General features: G+C 35.2%; 1 protein-coding gene across 1 annotated transcript; it reads right to left on the bottom strand.

Moving 5' to 3' along the window:
* Positions 1-9418: 9418 nt before the first annotated feature.
* Positions 9419-20059, bottom strand: LOC129219093 (uncharacterized). The gene is made up of 4 exons (XM_054853412.1): positions 19950-20059; positions 16418-16556; positions 13175-13251; positions 9419-9466 (listed from the first exon to the last, which is right to left on the bottom strand). The coding sequence occupies exons 1-4, from the start codon at positions 20034-20036 to the stop codon at positions 9419-9421; spliced, it is 351 nt and encodes a 116-aa protein (XP_054709387.1). The 5' UTR covers positions 20037-20059.
* Positions 20060-20469: the final 410 nt, after the last annotated feature.

Genomic DNA, 20469 nt, shown 5'->3' with positions numbered 1-20469 from the left:
AAATGGAAATGTTGCGTCAAACTGCTAAGCTACAGGGTGTCCTGAAACAGACTGACTGCTTTCTAAAAATTATAACAGGAAAACGGTTAATGATAAAAAATAAGTTCTTGCAGAAAGTTCATGTGCTGGGCCGTAAATGTTTCCCACAGAGTTATGAATTTTAGTTCCAAATTTTTTCAATGGATGGCACTGCAGATAGTAAGCCTGTAAGTCAAAAACAAGGAATTAAAATTCACCGATTTTTCCTTCGATTGTGACATGTGATTGTAGTCGACGGTCGATCTTTTAAAAAAGTTGTTATGTAACTTTGATCATTAAAAACACTTTTGAAAAAATTATGATGCAATGTTCAATCTTTCTTTGATTCACGAGCTTACTACCTGCAGCGCCATCTATTGGAAAACTTTTGAACTAAATTTTACCACTTTGAATGGGAAAAAAATTACGTCCTGTCACGTGAATTTTCCGCGAGAATTATATTTTTATTATTAATCGTTTTTCTGTAATACATTTTTGAAAACAGTCAGTCTTTTTCAGGACACCCTCTATTTACTAGGAGTGAAGTAATTAATATGCCAGAGTTTCCCAAACTGTGGTCCGTGGACCCACGGGGGTCCGCAAAGCCTATACCAGGGGGTCCGCGGTGCGATCCAGCTAAAACTTTAAATATAATTGAGATTGAAGGTGAGTAACGATATTTTAATTTAAAAAGAAAGCACATTTATGAGGAATAAAAAAGTTCTTGCTTAAGTACACGCAAGACAAAGCAGCCCCCCCCCCTTCGGAAATCTCGAAAGTAAACACACTACTACTACTACACATTAATTAGTTTTTTGTGCACGACTTAACACACTTAAACCAAGCTAACAATGTTCTGTTCATTAACTTCAAAAGTTCCTTTTTATTAGTAAACTTGTTGTAGAAATTTGGTCATACCATTTTTATTCCTAATTGAATTTCAAATAGAATTTTACTTCCATAACTCAAAATAATAATGTAAGAAAAGAAAACCAGACAAGAACTCTGACAAATATACAGAACAATGAATAAATAAATTTAAATGATAAAAAGCGTAAAAATATATTAGAAAAAAATAGACTTAACTGGTCAAATATTTTTTTTCCAGTACGCCGGGGGGGGTGGGGGGGGGGGGGGGGGGGGGGGGAGTCCGCGAAGTTCGTTTTTTTTCTGGAGGAGGTCCGCGGAGGTCTGAAGTTTGGGAACCTTTGTAATATGCTATTGCTGGAAATTTTTCGTACACAGTTTACAAAATCGGTAAAAATATTTTTTTCTTTCTTTTCCGAGGGTGATAACTGTAAAATATGTCTAAGGTAAGACGAAAATAATATGAAGGAACTAAAATTTTTCATTTATGAAAAAAAAAATCTAATTAAAGAAGATAATGAAAATCTTATCCTGAAAAGTAAGTTAGGAGATGAAGGAAAATGTTTCGTGGGAAGGCAAATGTGTATAAGTTAAACCAAATTTGTGCAAATTAGTTGTATTGAAGGTAGGAGCCAAAAGCATCATTGCATCATTTGTTATAAAACCGTTGAGAAAGATCGGATTCAGTGTAGGAATTGTAAAAGTTAAGCTCACGATAATTGCGCCAATATCGAAGTAAATATTCTATATTATGAATGTAATGTTTGTTAAATAGAAAAACGAGCTGATGTGCGCATCACATGACTTCCTTTTACTTTAATTTAATGTCATTTCCTCATGATTGGCAATTTTAATGTGATTCAATTGTTTACTCTCTAAATATCACCAACAGTGGCCAAATAAAAACCAAATTTAAAATTTAAAAAAAAATCGTCAAATTTGTCGCCAAGTTTTTACATGGAAATTAACAATGATTTCCCCCAAAAAGAGGCAAAGGACCCCCTTAGGAACATCCGAATGCAACCAAAAGGGAAGGTGCGCAACTAGGTCCCGCTAGGAGTCGACGTACCAAATTTCAACTTTCTAGGACATACCGTTTTTGTGTGAGTTATGCGAGATACATACGCACATACATACGTACATACGGACGTCACGAGAAAATTCGTTGTAATTAACTCGGGGGTCGTCAAAATGGATATTTCAGGTGTATGTAGGTATCAATGTGTATTCAGGTCAAAAAAAAATCTCAACATTCATTCGGGGGTGAGAAAAATGGAAATTAAGGCCGATTTTTGAGTGAAATTTTTTTTGCGAATACATTCCTTTTTTGTAAAAGGAAGTAATAAATGATACATCTGTAAAATTGCTTTCAAGTCCGATGATTTAACAGCATTTTTCAATTATAACTCTATTCTTTAATTAGGAATAAACTAATTTGCTACATCTGTAATATGTATGTGTGTAAATTGCTTAGAAATGCATGTGCTTAGTTATAAAAACATGATTTGTGAAACTAATTTTTTCAAAATAAAATTTAAGTACACTGGGGGACAATTGCTAAGAACGAATAGCAATATCGGCGTTAGCAACCACAAAATGGAAATATGGAAATTAGTATAAGTGTGGGATACGGTAAGACGTGTTGTACGTTTGCAAATTTTAGATTCACGACGTTGCTCGTCACGTGATAGCGGTGATAAGCGAAATCAATTATTTGGCGCGTGACGACTATTGTTGTTCAAAAGCAGAGTTCCGATGGGAAAGAATCAGTAGACGAACTTGAATTTTTCGGTTTGTCTTCCCGACATCCCTTAGAAGATTTTGCTAATGACCGTGTGATTGGCAAGATTTAAAAGGGTAAAAATTGTCAGTTGTTACTGGAGAGTTCGACGTTTGACGCAGGGTTGTTTCCAGGGTTTGGAATTTATTTCGAACAAATGAAATGTGTAGCAAATGTCATGGGGGAGGTCGTGTACTCAGTACGACTTCAGCAGAAGATCGGTACATAGCGCTAGAAGCAAAAATTAACCTGCGCAACACAGCTACTGACGTAGCAAAGCAGTTTCCTGCTGCTACTAGCAAGAAAATAACCCGAAAAACTGTACCCAAACGTTTGCAAGCAGTAGGACTACACGTATGAAAGCTTGTTTTGTGCACCCCATTGTCTACAAGTCAGCGTTTTGCCCGTTTGTAATGAGGTCGTCAGCATCACAATTGGAGAGAAGTCGACTGAGCTTGTGTACTATTCTCAGATGACAGCAGGTTCAGTCTGTCTTCTGATTGTTGACGACAACTGATCTGGTGTGAGAGTGGTACAAAATACAGATCAGAAAACACAAAAAATGATGAAATATCCTACAAGTGGCATGGACTGGGATCATGATCAATGGCCGTGCGTTGCTCATGTGCTGCCAAAAAGACTATAATTGGCCAGCGATACATTGAGGGTGTTCTGCTACCTCATGTTTACATGCTCTGTTGTGCTGTGGACGATAAAATTTGTTTTCGTGGATGACAACGCAACATGTCATCGAGCAGTCGCTGTCTAGAAGTGACTGGAGAGCGAGAATATTCAACCCATCGGAAGGCCAGCACATTCCTTGATCTGTTTTCCATTGAAAATGTTTAGAATGCTCTGGGAACTGTCTTGCTGGTTAACAGCACCCTCCAATAAACAAGGACACCCTGATCCGTGACCGACAGAAAAATGGGATAAAGTACCCCAACATCCGCCGCATATTGTTGTGCAAAGCAGCAAACGACATGTGAAAGTTTGCATTGCTCTCCATGATGACCATAATCCATATTGACATCTTACGCCGGAACGCATAGGGACGGTAGTTACATTTTTTCACTTTTACGTATTCAGCAAAAATGACCGTTTTGTACTTTGAACACTTTTCTACGCCTTCTGGATTTCAGAGCACAATAAACTATTGTCATTTCTAATGTTCTAGCCTTTTGGCATTAGTTTATTTCACTTGCCATCGAATTACACTTACTTTTTTGCTCGCTACATAGCATATTGTGATCCGTCCCTAGCAATTGTCTACCAGTGTATACAATGTGATAATAAACATATTGATGACTAAAATAAGTGAAAAAACGAATGAAAATTTTATTTCAGTAAAGCGTGTTTTAAAACACATTTAAAAAAGAAAAAGGTTTTGTGTGGAATGTAATCTAGCTCAATTGACTAAGTTGCAAAAAGTTTATGTAATAGAGCAGAGCTTAAGGAAGTTAATTTTCAGTTAAAGTTGAAATAATCAAACATACACTGGATATTTATAAAGTCTTGCGCTAATTAAAAAAATCATTAAAAACAATATCAGATTTAAATCTAATTCTTTTTATTCCTTTTTTATTTTGATCTTTATCTCAAAACGTTTTTTTTTTTTTGGAACGTTAATACACTTTTACATCTACATGTGCATCTTTCGTAGGTCTGAGAAGATTTAGACGATTTTTAACTCCGCTGTAATATCGCACCCAGAATTAGCTCTGTGGGGGGTGAGAGTTAGATCATAACATTCGTTATGTGGTCACAAACTGTCATAGCACAAACTGTCATAGTGATTAGTAATAACTGTTAAAGCTAAAGGAAGGGAGAGAGGATTGAATCTCAAAATCTCTCTAGGCACCCCTGGCATCTTTTTCGTTCACAGACACCATTTTCTGGTTTCGATGCTAGTGCCACCTGCATGCTTTTAGATACTGTCCGCCTCTGGTAAGTTGAACTCCGTTGGCCGGTGGATTAAACAACTCCATTTGCTGAAATGGGGGTGAAGAAAAACGGCTGAAGATCAAAAGGCTTCATGGAAGCCCAACTCTTCACTAACTATTCCTCTTCTGTTTGCTCTCCCTTGAAAGAAATGAACTTGCTCAAGGCCACAGCTCAACGTCTCAGAGGCAGACAGTAGTATTGTACCAGTAGGGTTGTTGTTGTCATGTGCCAGCTACGCTCGCAATATGTGGAGCGATGCTTCACTTGTTCAACTCTGTACTGTAATTTGGTGTAAAGTCCGACTTCCACAGTACACGCATGCCATAAGGCCCCGTTTATAGGGTATGCAACCATTCATAGAGTAACAACGCATTCACACTAAGAAAGGACAAGGGCAGGAGAGCGAAAATACGTTCGTGTCCAAGTCGGGATTTGAACCCGAGACCTTCCCATTGCAGTCAGACACCTCTGACCACTAGACAAGGCAGGCGACGTACCAGTAGAGTTAAACTCTTGATAAATAAAGATTAAAAAAATAAAAAAAATAAATGGATAAACCTTAAAATAGATTTTTTAAACAATTTTTTTTAATCAGTGCAAGACTTTATAAACACCCTCTTTTTCCTTATTTATAATTCATACCCCTTGATTTTCTTGCACATTGTTAAAAAATATATACAGTCAACTCTCGAGAACTCGAAGTTCCAAGGGACAGGCTAAAGCGTTCGAGTTATGGGAAGTTTCCACAAGAGTCTCGAGAGTTTGGGACTCGATGAAAAATTTGAGAGAGGAGTATTCGACTTATAAGCTTCGAGTTATCGAGATTTGACCGCAATTTTAAACTGTTGAATCTATATTTCAGTTTTAAATTACCAGTGTAAGGTAGCAACGAAGATCTTTCAGGAGTATCAGGAATAATTGCGTTTGCATATCTAAATCTTGTCGTCGGATCAGAAGAGTAACGTATAACTGTTCCTAAAAAAATTAGCATGGAAAATAGAAATAATTAGTATTATGAGCATAAGTTTCCAGCAATTTCAACTTTCTTATTCATTATGGCTTATTTTTAAACAAAAACTATTAATATATTTTTATTTACTGATTTCTTTTTGTTACACATGTGAGCTTTAAACAAAATATACTTGATTGTTTCTTTTTATTGTTGAATTCTTGGCTTGCTGCATACGAAAAATATAAGTAAATGAATTAAATTTGGGGTTAAGTGCCTAAAGTTTATATGCTTGATAATTAAAATTATATACAACCTGAGTAAAATCTTTAAGATTCAATAAAAATTTTGAGAAAAAGTAAAATGGAATAAAAAGGATTGTTTATTATTGTATTTTTAATCATTAATGTACATTGGTAAGAAATAAACCAACAGACAGGATTTGTAAAGTGTGCAATTACCAGAAAAACAGTGATATATTTAAAGTTAGTATTTCAGCCTGAGAAAGAATTTTTAGGACACCAGCATTCCTTAAAAACTAAATGTTCATTTACTACAATAAATGGCACCGCAGTGAATAAGTTAATGGAAACCCTTCAACTTATAGCTTAGTCATTCATTTCTTTGAAGTTTTGGTCGCTCTTTGAAAAGATGTAGAAAGGTCAGAATTTAACTGATCATGAAAGAGAGCAGATTAGAACTTTTTCTTCAACGAGGATGAGAAGCCGAATTATTGCAAACAAAATATGAAGATCAAAGACTGTAAGAACAATTTTTAAAAACTGAAAGACAATTAAGGTAAAAAGAGCACCGGAGGGAGACCTAAAACTTTGTTCTCGCGTGAAGAAAGAACAGTTTGCAAACTTGTATCAACTGAAAAGTGCTCAACCAAGAAATTTATTCAGACGACAGGCTTAAATGTTTGTTAAAAAGTGACAGACACAATTGGAAGTTGTGGAATCATTTAAGGGAGGGTGACCCAAAGCGGGTCGGTTTTCGAAGAACGCTTGAAAATTGTAGTTTTTGAATTTTTATCACAACAATTTCGGTTTTAGTTCCCGGCAGGGTTCGTAAACTTCAAAATAAAAAGTGATTTTTGTATTATTTCAGACCCAATATTTATTTATTATCAAACTTTACAAACATTTGAAAAACCCGCTTTGCCCTACCAGGGAGCCCTAAGCGGTAAGCTTACTAATTGTGATTTGGTACATTTGCCAATCAAATATGAAGTTATGGTTAAAATAATTGACTAGCTACCTGCCATTATATAAAAATGTATAAAAAAGTTGTACTTACCCAATTTAAGGCGAGCACATTTGTTTATAAAACATAAAGAAATAACTGATCAAATTAATTGCCATCCTGAAAAATATCCTTTTAAAGTTATACTTATCTTATTGAAATAGAAAATCTAAGTCAGCACACGATTCAAAAAAAATATTAACAAATATATGATTAAATTCTATACCCGCTTTGCCCGAAGACACTTTTTTTATTTCAATAATTATAACCTTAAATTAAAAAAAAAGAAACAAACGAAATGACTATCGTAGTTTGTAGGTGAATGGTGTCAGAATAACGTAATATTATTGACAATGAGAAAAATAAGCTGGTCTTCGACTAATCACAAGTAACAAAACTTCATTAAAAAAAAGTATCATTCATTTCAATTTTAAGCCTGGTTGCGCCATGCCGCTTCACTGCTGCTTTGCTAGGACTGATTAAAACTCGGGGGGTGTTCATGTAAACACGACACACGTATGCATCGCCACTTACACACCATGGGGGGCCAAACGAAGGCCAACCCGCTTTGGGCCACCCTCCCCTATGCCTGAAAATTAGCTATGCCTCAGTCACTGAATAAGCACAAAATAGAGCATTTGAACTGTAGCAAGAAAGTCATGAGCTATGATAATCAATGAATGCAAAATATTTTTCTGATGAATATAAGTGGAATTTGGAAGGACCAGACGGATGGAAGTACTATTGGTATGATATCTGAAAAGAAAAAGAAACATTCTTCTAGCGCCATTTAAGTGGAGGCTATGTCATGACTTGACAGTGCTGTGCTTACAATGCTGAGGACTCAGTTATGCTCGTTTCAGGTAAAATAAATTCACAAACATATCAAAATGTCCTCAGAAGTCATTACTTTTTCTGAATTTATTTCTGGAGAAAAATGGGAAATATAAGACATTTTACTTTATTAATTGAGCTGAAATTTACTTTCAAAGATTAATGGGATAAAACAGATCCAGAAGTTTGTCAAAAATTAGTTTCATCACTGAAAACAAGAATATTTGAAGAAATTCAAAGAAATAGCTTCTTCACAAGTTTTTAAATGTTTGTTTTCGTTTTTTTCTGTGCTTTTTTTTTCTATGTTGGCCCTATAGATTTCACTCAGGCTCAAATATTGATCTGTGATATATTTTTTGATAATGAAATACTTACAAGTGAACTTTTTGTCTTTTTTACTTATATTTACTGTTAGTAATTATCACACAAATGATTTTTTGATTCTCAGCTTAAGATATGTCGAATTTCTGAAAAACGTACACTGGCCCTAAAGTTTATACTCACTCTGTATAAAGGGCTTATAGAAAGGACTGATAACTATAGTTGGGGCAATACTTGGCAGCGTTGTAATTAGTACCTGAGTAGACTTCACAATGCTGCCAGGTTAAGTTTGTCCCAACTACACAGAGAAATATGGCGTTAGTTTTTTCTTACGATTGTCAAACTTGTAAAATTTAACGTTTTTGCGTAAATATACGTGACAATGGTTTAAGTTAAATCCATAGATGAAGCACAGCACAAAACAAAGAATTTTTACTAGTATTATGTTATACAAATATTTAAAGACTGATTACAGAGCAGACTAATAAGATCGTGGCTTTGGGCTTCCGATTTTTTAGGACCCAAAAATGACTAAAATTGTGCTACTTTATTATTTTAGGATATAAAAGAAAACTAAGATTTCTTCCTTAATTTACACTCATGTTTGTGAAAATTGCAACACCAAGAAGGAATTACGCAAATAAACTGAAATTCACAGGAAATGTATAGCAGAATAAGCATGCGTGGACCAAGCGTGACCCCTCTGAACTGCGGCGTAGACTCTGTATATAAAGGGCTGTAAAGGTATTTTGGAATCATTGTATGATTATCTGCTGATGGTAGATGTTTCTCTAGTCCAAAACGCAAAGCGTCATACGAACGAGTAACGGAGTACGAATGTGGCTGCATAATCTGCATGCATGAGGGTGAACTTACGTATAGAGAAATTAGTGCCCGCACGTGGCTTAATGCATGAACTGTAGTGCGTACTTGTAAAAGATGGGTAGAGGACGATGAAATTAGCCAAAAAACTCACGTCAGCCCACGCAACCGAACTACGCCACGAGATTATCAACACCTCACCCGCCTAGCTGTGATGGATCGTATAGCGTCCTCTCGTACGTTAGCACAACGTTGGAGTATGGCGACAGGTGTGACACTTGCTGCATCCACAGTTCATCGACGTCTGCTGTGCCAGGGCCTGTATGCAAGGATTCCCCTATGAAGGATTCCCTTTACCCTAAACCATTGTCAATTCCGGCTTCAATGGGCTCACCAACACTCCCAATTGCGTGTGAATTAGCAACAGGTCGTCTTCTCGGATGAGTCCAGATTTAATCTGCACTATAACGATGGAGGTGTACGCGTCAGACGTTACACATGGGAATGTCACCTCCCAAAGTGTGTAATCCGACGTCATACCAGCAAAACGCCATGCGCCATGGTCTGGAGCGCTATTGAATATCAAGGGCATTCCCATCTAGTCCGAATTACGGGTAATCTCAACAGCGAGCGCTGCTTCAGGGAAACTGTGACGCAGGAGGTACTACCCTTTCTTCACAGCATTCCTGGTGCTGTGTTTCAGCAGGACAATGCACGTCCACATGTCGTACGTAACGTACAAGTATTCTTCGGTGCACGACAGGTTACGCTACTTCCTTGGTCTGTCCGTTCTCCGGATATGACGCCCGTCAAGCATAGCTCGGATTGCGTTGGTTGGAGACTCGCCCATGTGTCTTGTCCGACAGTTGGTACGGAAGAACTTTGGCTTCAGATTGAAGCCATAAGGGATGCTATTCCCAATCGTAACATTCAGAACATCTATGATTCGATACTAAACGTGTACAGGTTCGCATAGCTGCCCGGGGAAGCTACATTCATTATTAATTTACGCCAGTTATTTTCATTTCAGTGATCTGTAATTTTGATCGTTTATTTGTAGCACTATGAGTAATATATGCAATAAATTTTATCACTTTCCAATGAGTCCTTCATGTTGTTGAGATTTTCACAAATATGAGTGTATTCACCTTTTCTTAAATCCACTCTATTATTTGAGGAAATAAAAGAAAACTAAAGTTTTTTTTTATTTACCTTTTCTAATTTGTACTTACGGTGTGGGATGATATGAACCTGAACAAAAATTTAGAATGAATGGTTGAGCAACTCTGCATCCCTGAAATTGCCATTCTTGGTCCTCCATGGATGCATGTGTTTATAATATTTGCTCGAAATGCTAAAAAATGCTCGACTTAGGGTACCCCAATATGTGATATGGGCCTTGCAAATATTATATTCAAAGAACTAACTTGTCACACATCGCGTGAAGCGATTATATGGAAGGCAAGAACTCGAAAGTTGGCCTATACGTTGAATCATCACTAAACTTGCCAGATTTTTTGCTTCATCAAGTGAATTTTCACTTAAGTAACTGGCCTGCTGGTAGACAAAAAGGCAAATATGCCAAAAGCAGTTCTTGTTTCAGAAACCTATACGTGTTTTAGAAGTGCACAAAACAGGGAGTTAAGACTGCACGATTTGGGTATAACAGCAGCACTGATCCAAACAAGTAGAGCAGGTAATTATAATAATTATTTTATTTTTTTAGTAGGAGACATTTTTTTAAAAAGAAAACTAAATCAAAACGAAGTACCAGACCTGAACAAAATAACAAATTCAAATCTACTAAATTGTTTTGAAAACATGAATATTTCATAGAACACTTTTTTTTTAAAGTTTTTGTTCTTCTCATAAAAGTCTGTGCAATTTTCATCAACATTTATCTTGAAGGTAAAGTACTCTTCAAAGTGTCGACTTAAAGCTGCATCTCAATACTAACTCAAAAACTTTTTCTAACGCTAAATACTAGTTTAGTTGCAGCGCAAAATCAGTATGTCTGGTCAGTAGCATAACAATTTTTCGAGAAAATGCTTTAATATGGGATCAAAATGCTATTTGCTATAATGTATTTTATTGCTATTAATTGGAATCAAAAAACAAATAGGAAAGAGCGAGGAAGGGGCTAAAAATTCGATGTTGTCTAGAAAATTAGAGACGTATGATCAGTTCTGTTCTAATACATAAGAGTTAGAGCTAATACAAGGGAAAGAGGCCCAATTAAAAATAAAGAAAATTATCGTGAAAATTTAATTTTTTATTTAATTTCGGTAAACTTAAGAGCACACCCTCCATAGGAAGATATAAAACGACTAAGTTTGTTTTCATGTACTTTTTTGGTCTCCCCGATTCGCAAATTTTTCATAGTATTACAATTTGAGAAAAAAAAAGCGTTTTTTCGGCACACCCTATTGTGCAGAGATTGATAGTTATAGCATATAGATGTACAAATATATAGATATTGATTAAGTAATACTTTTATCACTTTCAAATTTGTTTTAAGCAGCCCGTCGAAGTTGCAGAGCATATATAATATAGATGTAATGTGTTTGTGTCGAAAGAAACGAACAATACTTACCAAACCAGCCATAAAAACCTGGAGCTCCAAGAAGTAAATATTTTCCATCCTTTAAAAGAAAGATGAATAGATGAAAAGTACAGATACAAAATGAAAAGTAATTATGTGTAATAAGAAAACAATTACCAAACAAGACTGCAACTTTCCCTCCTCCCTAGAGTTGAAGGGATTACACCTTTTCGTGTCATTACGGGTCAGGACTACTTACAAGCCCATCTTTTTAAAATCCGACTGGCCAATTCTCCACTGCGCCCACATGTGCCAGGGACTATGCAAATGACAGGGGAGCATCGTTTTGATTGCCGCATTCTTCTCGACGTGCTCAAGGATGTCGTCCTCAAAGAGCTTTCCCGTCTACTACTACATCATTGCTGTATTGGACTGCAAGGCGCCTTATGTCCGAGAGGACGTTGGCGGGTGTAATTAAAAAAATAAAAAAAAAATTTACGCAAATTAAAAATGATAACAAGGAGCAAATGAAATAGATATTTAACCAAATTTAAATGCTTTATTTCTCTCAAAGCACTTTAAAAATAAGAAAATCACAAATAATTAATTAAAATACATTTTATATGCTGAACTAAAATCATAGGTCTTACTGCTAATCAAAAACAGAAACTATTTAGCCATCTTCTTCATCACTGTTAGATTTTTCTGACAGAAGTGAAGTATTTCTTTTCGCATACTTGTCATGGGACCACGTTTTGACATCTAAGACATTTACCCCTGTCTTGTTCTTTTTTGGATTGATTGCGTGCTTTCAAACAATAGATGCAAGCACAATTTTCTACTTCGTTATTAGAATCGTTCTCAAATTTCGATTTTACAGAATGTGTTAACTTTTTCCCTGTCGAAGGTTTTGGTTTCATACTTTTTTCTTGCTGTCTTCTAGTTCTGCTTCATCAGAAACTTGTAACTAGCGAAAAAAAGCGTCAGGGGCACGTTTAGAAGTAAGACAGAGAGGTAAGACACAGTAAGAACGTGCGTAAATGTACCCCGATGGCAATGCGTAAACTTGCCCTGTCGCCAAGTTTCGATTTATTTTTAACGTGCAAGATAATTTAATAACACTTCTGTTCATACATCTCAAAAAGGATAAAATTCTGCTAATTATTATTTATTTGTTTATTCTTAACTAATGTTATTTATTCAAAATACGCTTGAAATCGTTCAATACAAAATTCACTCAACTTGGTAAAAAACAAATAATCCTTTCCGCATGCTAGACCGAAGCTCGATTGATGCTCAAAAACTTGTGAGAATATTTGCTAGGGAGTAGCATCAAACTGTTATGACTGTTGGCTCTCTAGTTAGAAGGAACTCGTTTTGGAAAAAATGCACTTCGTAAACATGCCCTGATCTACCCTATAGTATATGTACGTGCTGTCGGGCTGAAAAACAACTCAACATTCATTCGGGGTTGAGCAAAATAGAAATTTAGGCCGATATTTTAGTTAAAAGTTTAACGCGAATACAATACATACTTCCTTTATTATGTAAAAGGAAGTGAAAATTTGAACATCAATGTGTCTTAGCTATGTATCGTTAGGCTTTATAAATTTTTAATTCAATTTTAGTTCTTATGGCTCCTACCACCCTCTAACAACAGATTGAGAAACTAAGGTTGACGAAGTATTTCTTCGGTTATTCATGATATGATAACGCATAAGAGGGATTTATGTGTAACGTTCGAGTTGTCACATAATTTTGATAAATTCGCTTATCTTAATTCTGCCATAGCATCGTATTCTTTCTTTCTTTTTTGATCTGAAAGAAACTAGTTGTTTTCATTGTGGTTTACCTCAGAATATGTTGCTGAAGCTCCTACTTGTGCCACAGCGTTGTAATCCAACCGCAGCGGATCTAGTGCTTCTTTTGCTGTAAAAATTGAAAGAATATAAAGAGGATTAAAAAAAGGATGTCTTCGAAGAATGAAATGTGTCACTATATCTTAAAATAACTATAAAGCTATTGAGGCTAATTAAAACCAAAACGTGTTTGAGTTTCCATCATTAAATCAGTGAAAGAAGAAATTAACATACTTTTGGTGAACATAATTAGGTTTTCACTGATATCTGTAGATACTTGGTTGATACAACAGTTTCGCAGTGTGAGTGTGCAGCAAACAATTTATTATAAGAAAGTCGCAAACAAATAATTCGCTGAGTAATTGTAGTGCTGTAAACTAACTGTTGCTTGTTATGTATCACATTCTGTCTGCTATGCTAATTGCTTGGATAATATGAAACGTGTTCTCTGTTTTCTGCCAAAAAAAAAAAAAAAATACAGTTTCACCAGAGTTCCAATAAAGCATGATCAAATCCATACTACTTTTATCACTTTATTTAGACTAAGTTTTGAATAAGCAAATAGATGACAAGAGGAGCAGAGAGATTTATGAAAATGACATACAACTTTGTATAAAGGTGTGATTCAATTTGCTAGGCCAATTTGAATAGCAGCATTTAGATTGTCTAATGCTAGTAGACAAATAATTCCCTTATGTTGACAAACTTTCAATCGCAATTTACTAATTTCAAACACTCCTAGTTCGTTCTATTAATACCTATTACCTAATAAAATTATAATATTATATTTATCCATCGTCTAAATTTCCAGCGCTTTTAAACTTGGTAATCTAAAAGCGTTTGTAATCAAATGTTTCTGTAGTATTCTACACATAAGTAATGACTTTTTAAGCCTTTTTTAAATTAACTATTTTCAGATTTTCCCAGAGTTCTTTAAATTAAAGTAAGAAGAAAAAAAAACATTCGGACTTTTAATTAATAAGAGTGTTAATTAAAGATAATGAAGAACGACGAATTACTCAGAATATGCATATTTTCCTTTCTATACAAAAATGTCAGGCTTTACTTTAAAATTGGTTTGGTATGCATTTATGCAGACATATTTATATACATATTTACTTCTTTTCAAAATTCAAAAACTTCCACTTTCAACTACAACCATATCTCAGAGGCATTTTGTCTTCGCTCATAAAAACAACTGAAGTAGCCTTTCCATAATCCAATAAAACGTCATGCATTCACCGGGTAAACACCCGGTGAATGCATGACGGGTGTTTACCCGGGTGTTTAATTTCCTGCTCTTATTTTTGAGTTCCGAGACATGATAATCAACGTCGTCCGCACATACCAAATTATCTTTCCGTAATTATCCATGATTGTTTCTTGATTTTCTCATTTAATATTTAGAGTTTTTAGATACTTGAATTTTGCATTAATCGTGCTTTGATGTACAATTTAAACGTATTCAAAACTTCAATGCGTAATTTTCCTCAATTGAAAGTAATACAGAAAATTTTGGGAGCAAAAATAATTTTCGCGGTAAAATATTTTGTTAGTTGGGGAAAGTAGGGTAAGGTGACGATAGTAAGCTTCAAATTTTTTTTTCTAGCTTTAGGATGTGAATTAAAATTTTGAAACTTAAATCCACGACTTCTTCGATTTGTTAAACTTAAAAAATGAAACTATGATAATCTAATTTTGAAATATGAAAAATATGTCATCAACGACGAAACACAGAAAGCGTTTTTCGTCATCTTCCCCCATCTCTGGGGTAAGATGACAAAGAGGAGGTGGGTAAGATGACGAAGAGCTATAAGTAAATATTAAGATAGAAGAATGATACTTTAAAAATCAGAGTAAATTGGTAGGGCCATTATGTTCTCCCGTCTCAGACCCTAAACAACATTTTTGAAGCGTATTGTCTACCTATCTCCCTCGCAAATAGTTCCCCAGTTGGAAAGAGGTCGGCTGGATGGTTCTGATGGAATAATTATTAATGATTAATTTCCAATGATAAGCTACATGTGTCTAGCAGACTGCCCTTTCATCCACTACTAAAAGAGCTTATCTAATGTTCATTTTTGGCTGCTTTTGATAGAAACAAAATTTGTTCACTTCTGGTTTTGTTGAAAAAAAAAATCACTTGTGAGTTGTGAAATTAGTTTTTGCACCAATCAGTGGAAAGAAATGAAAAAGTCAAGTATGGAAAAATTAAAATGATTGGCTACTCATGATAAAACGAAGTCTTAAAATGTGGTATGAAAGAAGCATCCTGCTTTGTTTATAGATTATTTTCCTGATAGTCATCTGAAAAATAGAAAATGCTGTGCAAATAAGTGAGGAGCAACGGAGAAAATCTATAGGAATTTGGTGGGTGTGGAGCAGTTGAGATATTAGCAGGCTTTCGAGGTAGTTTCGAGGAAGGGGGCAAAGAGTATATATTCAGTGTAGGATAGTCCGACCAATGAGTGAACACAATCAAATGAATTTGCAGGTTACAATTTTCAAAAATGTAACCGGCGTAACTGTTTTGCACAGATGTGTTGAGTGTTATACACTTACAAAACAAAAAGAAAAAAAAAAGTGGAGAGGGAAGAAAAAGAATAAAGAAAAAACAATTGTTAAAAATTGTAGTAAAAAAAGTAAAGTAGAAAGCGATGAAAACATAAGAGATATAACAGACAATAAAAAACTAAAAGATGAGTTTACACCAAATACAGAACAGAATGAATGCTAAAAAAAGAAAACGAAAAGCAGAAAACTTGAAACAAACAGCTACATTTGTATTGACCAGAAAATCGTACGCTAGTTCACAAGTTAGGCAGGTCCATCTAGCGGGTTTCTTCGCCACTTTTTATATAAACCTCCAAAAACTCCTGAAGCAGAGCCAAAAAAGGACTCCCAGTTTTTTTTCCTTAATAAAAGAATTCCTTATATCAATAAAAATGTTTATACTATCATCTACTAATTGCTACAGTTTTTAATTATATAATAAATTTCTGAAAACGAAGTTGTTCATTTACTAGGCATTCCAACCAATATTATATTAAAGAAACAAAACTACATACACATGAGATTTCTCAAGGCTGGGGAAGGAAATCTGTTTACACCATTATTTAGAAATGACGGGATTTGCATTACGATAAAAAGTAATTCGAAAACTCTTTGCTTAAAACTAATTTTTAAACTATTCCAAAGATCATCGTTAACACACATTTTAAATAATTACAACTTACATCTATGGGGTAATGGCATCAACGTTTTGACACTACTTGAATTTAATTCACTATTTATGACGTAGCAAGCACCATTTGCTAAATGATATCGATGTCCATTGGTAGCAGTAAGTTCATTTTTTCTCAAATGGGCACAAGTCTAAAAAAAGAAAAAGGAAACTATTTCAAAAAAGTATAACTGACTGCAAATGTCAATAAAAGAAAAATTCGACGGCGTGAACATTTCATGAAAATAATATGGTCATTTTGTTATCTAGAGAAGATATGATTTGAAACATGAGATTCTGTGCAGCTATTTCAATAAAGTACTGCGGACTGCAAATATAAATGAAAGGAAAATTTGATCCCATAAATATTTCATACAATTAGTATGGTGATTTTGTTATCTAGAGAAGATGTGATTTAAAATATGAGACCCTGAGAAGCAAACGAATGTAGGCGGGCTTTCGAAAGCTTTAAATAAAACACATCAAAAGCTCTAACGTAAGTAGGTTTTCATAGAAAACATTTGAAGATCATGCTGTGTAGCAGCACCTGTTTGGGCTACAATGATAGCCCCAAAATGAGTGAGAGTTTCTTCTACCATTCGTGTCAGATATCTCCAAATTTTTAACTTTTGCACTTACTTAATGCTTCATATTATTTTTATACGGTTTTTGAACGATGCAAGCCTTAACCAGAGAAAAGATTTTTATCTAACTGCAAGTTAATATTTGAGAAAATGTAGCAACTACTGGGCAACATTAAAAAATTTCCGAAAATTAAAGGGTTTTTTTTTCGTATCGAAAATTAAAAAAGAGAGCAATTAATATTGTTTCATTTAGTGCACATTTAACACGTACTATATTGGCTGTATGTTTGCTAAAAAATGTACCGTCGTTATATCACGTAGGAGAGGATGTAAGAAATTATATGCTCCACGTGGTTACATTCGTAACACTTGACAGGGATCCCAAGATTAATAACTTGGGATCTCCATAATTGCGTAATGGGGCTTTCCGCGATTGCCTTCTGCGCAGATGCATGAGAGCGCCTGAGTTCATATGGCTATAGGCAGTTATGAAGGCATGACTGAAAAAAAAATCTCCTGACCGAATAGCGGGATAAATTTATGGCATATCTCTTGACCGCTATTCGGGAAAAGGGGCAAATTGGCTGCCCATCATGTATACTGTTTCCGTGTGTAGAAAATAAATTAGTTTGTGTGTGTTGTGAATGAACATAGTCTCTTCAATTCTCTCCCTCTCCAAAAGTTGATACATGGAAAATGTGACAAAGAAGAAGGGGCGAAAATCCTCTTCAGAGGATTAAGAAGAATATGGGACATTTATGCAAACATTAAAAATGAAAATTTTCTTTTAGCTTATCCAGTAGATGTAGGAGTTTTAGAATACTGCTTAATTCTACTGATACATTCACTGAACAAGAAAGAAATAGTGCTTCTCGTTTTATTTCGGCATAAATGATAGCTTTCCCATTCTCTCAACTATCCTCTGCGCATTACACAACACCTTTATTCACTAAATGTTGGACAGCTGATGCTAGTAGACAACTCTATTATGCTATGCAAATGGATTGCCAGGTGAGGCCGCGAAGAGTTTCCTGGCTTGCAATTGAAATTTCTAGATGTGGTGTTTTAAAGGGTCTTAGAGCCTTATTCCAAAATATATATATATTAAAAAAAACGATTGAACGTCGTAGCTCCTCCCTCAAACTTTCTACGTTTGCGGAATCTCTATTCGGAACGGTTGGAGGGTCGTCAAATCGAAGTCAATGACGTCAATTCGAAGCGGAAGGATTCCATGCGGGTGCGGAAACAACTGATCTCGCTTCATAGCGGTAATTTAAAACTCCGACTTTCTTAACGGTAATTTCTCGAAAAACAGTAACAATTTTAATACAGTGAAACCTGTGCAAGTTGACCACTTGCGGTGCCCTATTTTAGTGATCAACTTAAACAGGTGGTCAACTTATAGAGGTTGAATTATATGACATAGATCTAATTCTGTGCCTGAAAATAGCGGTCAACTTAGAGAGGTGGTCAACTTATAAGGGTGGTCAACTTTACAGGTTTTACTGTAGTTTATTTTCTGCTGACGGTAGTGAAAAATAAAATAAAATAATGCCTTACTTTTATACTTTTATGAAGTATTCAGGACGAACCCTCTCCCCTCCCCAACCTCGAAAAAAAAAAAAAAAAAACTCTTAAGAAATATTGCTCGTGGTACTGCGATTTACCATGCTAAAATACACGTTTTTTTAACTCTGATTTTAATGCAACAGCACAACTGTGGCTCAGAATCCCATCAGCTCTAGATTATACATTCTTGGAAAATTAGATTTAAATTATTCCGAAAACAAAAAGGTCATTCAAAAACGACAAAACCCGTGATGGGATCGAACCAACGATCTTCGCGTTCTTAGCACGACGCTCTAAACAACTGAGCTATAAGGCTTCATTTGTGGGGTGTTGCAAATTAAAGCAATCAGTATTTAAAAACTGAAAAAGTCGACTTTTTTGAAAAACCACCAAAATGTGAGTTTTTTATTTATTTATTTATTTATTTTTTTTTTTTTTGCCGAAAGCGGTGAAAAACATCCTTAAAATGATGCCACATTTATGAAATTTGATGAATTCTTCATGAAGTTATGGTTTTGTCACAGACACACACAAAAAAACGAGCTGATGTGTGCATCACATGGCTTCCTTTTACTCCAATTTGATGTATTTTTCCCACTATAGGCATTTTTAAAGTGATTCAATAGTTTACTCTAAATATCACCAACAGTGGCCAAATTGAAACTAGATTAAACAAAAAATGTATAAAATAAATCGCCAAATTTGTCACCAAGTTGGCGACAAAACTTGGCGATCAAAATACTGGCGATGTATCGCCAAATGTCCGCCAAATTATAACACCACTTGAGTTTACATAGAAATTAACAATGATTTCCCTCCAAAAAGGGGCAAAAGACCCCTTCAGAAACACCCGAAGGCAACCAAAAGGGGAGGTGCCCAACTAGACCCCACTAGGAGTCTACGTAACAAATTTCAACTTTCTAGAACATACCGTTCTTGAGTTATGCGACATACATACGCACATACGTACATACAGACGTCACGAGAAAACTCGTTGTAATTAACTCCTGAATCGTCAAAATGGATATTTCGCGTGTCTATACGTTCTTAGGCACTTATCCACGTGTGGTCGAGTGGAAAAGAAATACTCAATATTCATTCGGGGGTGAGTAAAATGGAAACTTAGGTCGATTTTTGAGTGAAAAATTTTTTCGCGAATACAATACTTCCATTTTTGTAAAAGGAAGTTAAAAAAAAAACTTTGAGAAATAATAAGTTTCTGTGTTTGACGGGTCTCGTTCTTGGGGTTAAGTATTCTCCTTTACATGTGAAGAGGTGCCACCATAGTTGTTAAAAAGAGGGTTGACACTGTGTTTGCAATACAAAGATTAATTTACTTCAGTCAAAAATAAATCATTTTTTGAGAGATAATAATAATCAATTCTTACTTACGATTATATCCTTTTGAGTGGGATGATGCTGAACATCCAAACTGACGCCAAGCCACATGTTGTCTTTTATATCATACGTAGATCTCATATGCTGTTTATTTATACGTTCGTTCCCTTAAAAAAATAAAAGATTTTACTGCAAAAATCACGTTTGAGCTGCTCGTCAATCCAAAGTATAAATGTATAGTCCCAATAAGTATAAATGTATAAAATTATTTTTATGCCCGGGTAAAGTATAAATGTATAAAATTATTTATATGCCCGTATCACAGCGCAGTTTATAGGCTTGCTCTCAAACGTGGACTTCTTATGCTCCTCACAGATGACGCACTCCGATGGCTGGAAGAAACATATAGAAATATAAAAATTATTAAAGTTCAAAAGAGGGGGAAGGACCAAGCTTAGGTTCAAATTAAAAAATAGGCAACGCTGTCCATCCTCGACTACACTAACTATCTAAACTAAAGTACATCCACGCCCAAGTCGGGATTCGAACCCGGGACCTTTCCATGGCAGTCAGA

This window comes from Uloborus diversus, chromosome 3 (genome assembly GCF_026930045.1).
Source record: "Uloborus diversus isolate 005 chromosome 3, Udiv.v.3.1, whole genome shotgun sequence".
Lineage (NCBI taxonomy): Eukaryota > Metazoa > Arthropoda > Arachnida > Araneae > Uloboridae > Uloborus > Uloborus diversus.
Note: the sequence above shows the minus strand (reverse complement) of the source record. Positions and strands in the feature narration are given on the sequence as shown.